This window comes from Plectropomus leopardus, unplaced genomic scaffold (assembly GCF_008729295.1).
Source record: "Plectropomus leopardus isolate mb unplaced genomic scaffold, YSFRI_Pleo_2.0 unplaced_scaffold4370, whole genome shotgun sequence".
In the NCBI taxonomy this organism is placed as follows: domain Eukaryota; kingdom Metazoa; phylum Chordata; class Actinopteri; order Perciformes; family Serranidae; genus Plectropomus; species Plectropomus leopardus.
Genome location: NW_024647897.1, coordinates 1 through 5,145, shown reverse-complemented (window position 1 = coordinate 5,145; position 5,145 = coordinate 1). Strand labels below are relative to the sequence as shown.

General features: G+C 39.3%; 1 protein-coding gene across 1 annotated transcript; it reads right to left on the bottom strand.

Annotated features, from left to right (window-relative positions):
- Nucleotides 1–6: 6 nt before the first annotated feature.
- Nucleotides 7–4,549, bottom strand: LOC121939234 (CTD small phosphatase-like protein; the record flags this gene model as incomplete). The annotated part of the gene is made up of 4 exons (XM_042482309.1): nt 7–1,073; nt 2,867–3,052; nt 3,619–3,711; nt 4,493–4,549. Coding segments are annotated over 4 exons (462 nt in total), but the record flags the coding sequence as incomplete, so codon positions are not given.
- Nucleotides 4,550–5,145: the final 596 nt, after the last annotated feature.

Genomic DNA, 5,145 nt, shown 5'->3' with positions numbered 1-5,145 from the left:
AATAAAATGAGATAAAAGGGGGAGAGACAGAAAATAAATGGCACAATTCATCTGAGCTTTCAGATCAAACTATTAAAGAACTACTGTACTTGCAGGTTGGGCGTAAAAGTTCACAATTGCAAACGTACTCCTTTGCCTAAAACAAATATTTCTACGTATAATGAAAGCAGAAAGAAACAAATCACATCTAAATAATGGCACAAGCATACTGGGAGAGAAAAAAAAGAGAATATTATGGAGACATTTACCCAGCGTTTGATACTCAAAAAAGTAAAACTTTTATATCAAGATACTTCCGTGTCCACTTTAAAGCATATTGTGTGTGAAAAGACTGAAGTACTCCGGAAATATGCCATGTACAAAATATCTTCCCATATAAACAACATTCACACAAGGCACTTCATTCAGTAAGAAAAGAGAATCACAGTCCTTTCTACCACCAGAAACTGCCTGCATAGCAACAATACGAGGACAAAATCTTTTCAGACTTTTGTGTGGTACCCACAAAAGAAATTTCAGACAAAACTTTTTTTTTTGGTTTTAAAATAAGCACTTCACCGAATAGTAAAACTTTGTTGGTTTGAAAATAAAGACCAGAGTTCATTCCTCTTGGCATTTTGTCCCCGGTATTATCAGCTCAGGACGCTCTGTACGCTTTCTGGTGTGTGTGTTTTTTTGTGAAACACAGTGCTCCTGGGATATGTAGTGTTTGTTTTTTTGTTTTTTGTTTTTTTGTTTTCTGATGGCACTCAGAAGGCAGCCGGTCACCAGGACATGAGAGCGGAGACGGGGTTAAACATGAAGGTTTCCACAGTGAGACTCCAAGGCGTCCCCTTGGGGCAGAGACAAGAGGGGCGCGTGTGGGAGGATCTGCCTGAGTCTGAGAGACGTGTTTGTAGGAAGGAGCAGAGACGGACAGAGAGAGGAGGGTGCTGTGGTGTGTCCTGCTACCTGCCTCTCAGATTCTGCAGGACTCCGTAAACCTCCTCTTCTTTGCTGAGTCCCTCAAAGAAAGGCAGCAGGTCCAGGAGCTCTGTGTCATTCATGTCGTCAAACCAGGATTGGACAGGGACCTTCAGAGACGAGGAAACCACCGCAAGTTATTCAACAGCTAAGATTTAATTAATAAGAATACCAGAACTTCAAACAACATTAAAAACAAACAAACAAAAAAATTAAACTAATTTTTAAGTAACTTAATAAATCCAATTGATTTGTTGGATTATTGGATTTCGTTAAAAAAAACAAAAAAAAAAAACAATGACGAGCAACTTCATATGAAATGGCCCAAAAATGATCAAGAAATTAGTAAAAAAAAAAAAAACACCTCCCCCCCCAAAAAACAAACAAACAAACAAGTAAAAAAACCGGAAAGTAAAAAAACAAAATAACAAAAAAAAAAAGAAAGACTCCAAAGAAAGAGCAATAAAAAATATGTTTTTTTCTTTTTTTTCTGTAACAATTTTAAATGCATAATTACGAAATAAAAAATACAGTTTTCTGGACATTTTTCCTGCATTTTTTGATATTTTCCCACCAACTTATTTTTTAAATAATTTTCTTTCTCCTTTTACTAAACTTGTTTGCAAGACATTTCTTGCCACGTTTTTAATTTTTTTGTAACATAATTTAAATATACAATTAAGAGCATTATGAGTATAGCTTTCTGGACATTTTTCTCTCGTTTTTTGATAATATCTAATATTCCCTCCAACATAAATTCTGATAAATTCCTTTCCTCTTTCACTATTTTTTTGCAGTTTGCACGACTTTTTTTTGCCAAGTTGCTCATTATGTTTTATTCCATTTTTTTTCAAAGAAATTAAACCAATTTTCTCATCGCAATACAGTTCAAGAAAACTGATGTTAATCCAGGTGTTCAAAGGTTAAATATTTAAGATAAGAGTTCAGATTTTTTAAAGTGGGGTTACATGAGGTTTTTATCCAGTCGGTCAGTCAGTCGGCACGGCTCCAGTCTGGAAGCTTAGCAATGTGCTGCTGCGGATGAGGCTATCAGTTTAAGTGTATGCTATATTTAGAATATTGTCATCGCTTCATCTTGCCGTCAGACAGCCCTTTCTGACGGCTAACTGAAGCCGTTTTTTTGCTCTCTTCAAAGCTACCAGACTGCTTTGACAAAAACTGTAATTTTACCTCAGAGAGCACCGGAGCTGCTGTTTCAGGGCTCAACAGTGTGAGTATTTCACTCACATGGTTAACTGGTGAAAATACTCCAAATATAGCCTACACTTTTAACTGATGTTGTTTTTGCTGGCCAAAATACCTTTTGCTGCTGCCCCCTTCTACAGCAGTACACTGCACTCCTGCCTCTTCTCCAAACAGGGTGCATTTTTGTTTAGCGTCCTGAAGTCATGTTACAAAAACGTCAATACTCTTTAAAATGTTGTAATTTCCTTCATTTTACACACTATTGTTAGCTTTATTTCTATTCATATTATCTCTATAGGTTTTACTTCCATCTGTGTATTCTATTTTTAATCTTGTTTTTATCTAACTTTTATTTGTATTATCACGTGGGTTTTATCCATGTGAAGATGCATTCTGTTCTGACCTTATCTTATTTTTACTTGCAGGTTTTATTGTGTCTTTATGTCTTTTTATGTGAAGCATTTGGTGCATGTAATTTCTTTGTTGTAAAGGACACTGGGCTGCATTTTTTGCCTGAAAGGTGCTATACAAATTTTCATTATTACTACATAAAAATGTATCTAAGACAATGGACTGTATCAGGTGAGTAAACAATGAGAGTCTTGGACTCCTTGGTGGTGAATTCAGAGTATGAATGAGTGAGAGTATGAAAGTAGCTTTTAACAGTCACAAATAAATTACTTCTTCAGGAACTCACAGCATTTTCAGGGTGGAAAATGTAAGAGGCGGGTGAATTGTCAACAATGATGACGTTGCTGAGCTCTCGTCCCAGCCGGCTGAGGTCTTTGACGTAGTTCCCTCTGTGAAAAACGCAGGATTCTCTAAAAAGCCGCGCTCGAAACACGCCCCACTGGTCCAGCAGGTCTGCCACAGGGTCTGCATACTGCCCAATCCAAACAAACACACAACAACATGTTACACTGGAGAAAAAAAACTAATATTACACTCAATTTTACTGCTGTACAACTAAAAAAAAGCACATAATATCAAATGTTTAAGCATATTGTGAAAACACTTTGTGATGCAAATCTGTGTGGTGATACGCTTCAACTAGAGTCCAAACAGAGAAACTTGCAAAGGCTACGTGATTATTCCAAAAGGAAGTAAAGCCGGTTACAGCTGTGTTTACCCAACAGGGAAGATGCCTCAGGAAATACTACTCTATGACACAACAAGCACCACTGACACCTAGCTTTCAACGCAGCACGGGGAGCATTAGACACTACTGGAACATTAGGCCCCTAAAATGGTTTATTCTCCATCTCATTCATTAAACTTACCCATGCATTATTGTCTAAGACGCAAAAGACGCAGACGGAAAGTGAAGCAGAGGAAGTGTGAAAATTCAGACAGCAGGAGCAGATGACAAATAAATACCAGAACAAGGAAAAAGAAAACGTTGTTCTGTGGTCACAAACGCACAGAAAACACATCCAGGTGTGAACAAACCTTGGCAAGGCTGGCTGTAAAGAGCACACATTCAAAAAGCTCCCCCATCTTTTGAAGAAACTCGTCCACATGGGGTCGTTTCAGCACATACACCTGCAAGACACACCACAGGGTTTAGGCCAGAGAAAAACAGCATACATGGTTAAACATGAGTGTCGGACACATCAACAACTAGAAGAGCCAGTTTACAATAACTTTACTTTGTAATGTTTAGCAGTATTACAACAATATGATGTAAAGCAGCACAATGTACCGCGCTTGTGCATCACAGGATGTGCCGTCTCAAGTAAATCAGATTAACTCAGACACGTCATGCTAAAACATTTTTACTGCTTGAAAAGTAAAACCTTGACCTGTTCTCATTTTCTATGACTAATGTTACCGGCAAAGTGTTCTCCTCTGTAAGACGGGTGTATATGGGACACAGGTTAGCGGAGTTTGTTATGGAAAGTAAGACTGCACTGTGTGTGTGTGTGTGTGTGTGTGTGTGTGTGTGTGTGTGTGTGTGTGTGTGTGTGTGTGTGTGTGTGTGTGTGTGTTTGGAAAAGCACCAAAACCAGGCCGATAAGTGCTGCAGACACAGTGGGGCACGCCGTGCCTTGCATGTCAAAAATCTTCAGTTTGGTGACCGCCTCATCGTCACTCACAGTTTAGTCACCCTCCTCCTCCTCCTCTCTCGGATCAGCGGCTGCCACCCAGTGCAAGTAATCATGAATAGGCCAACCCGGATACACACAGCCTATCCTGGATTACTTGAACTGGATCACAGCCAGTCTCCTCAGGATCTTCACACTGGATTAAAAAACAACTGTTGCTTCTAATGGGAAAAAAAATCACTTGTATTACATGTATTTATATCGTTTGTGCGCATTACCTGATGAACGGTACCATCGATCTCCACTGGAACAATAAAATCTGCGTTGCTGATGGGCTGTGAGAGGAGAAACAGCAGCATGTCAGTTATTTAAACTGTTGGTGTAGTACCACAAATGATCAGCAGAGGTCCTGCCAGGAACACTTAAACTCTGCAGCTCTCAGATAGTCAAATCTAAGGACGGAGGACGAAAATTATCAGTCTTTTTTTTCCCAAAACAAATCCTCCTCGTTGTCCTCCTCCCTCTGCAACCTCTCTAGTAAACCTAACTGGACAGGCGATGAGGCGGACGCCCTCAGACGGGATCTGGACGGCGAGTGCAAAGACAGATAAACAGGAAGAGGAGCAGAAGGAGGTCTACACACATCAGGTTCTGGACTTTAACTAAAAACGGCCGGCGCAGGTTACTACGGCTGCAGATTTCTACATGTGACGAGGCTTGTTCAAGCTGAAAGGGACTGTTTGGATCTTTTGAAGTTGGGTGTTATTACACTGTCAGCGTTGTCAGTTTTTTTGTCATGATGCCACTAAGTTTTTACAAAAAATGAATTATTTTCAATATACTACATGCAAAGCATATATATATATATTTTTAGTGGATCACAGTCTGGGATATGTCAGCGATTTGGAACAACATTGATTATGACAGTGCA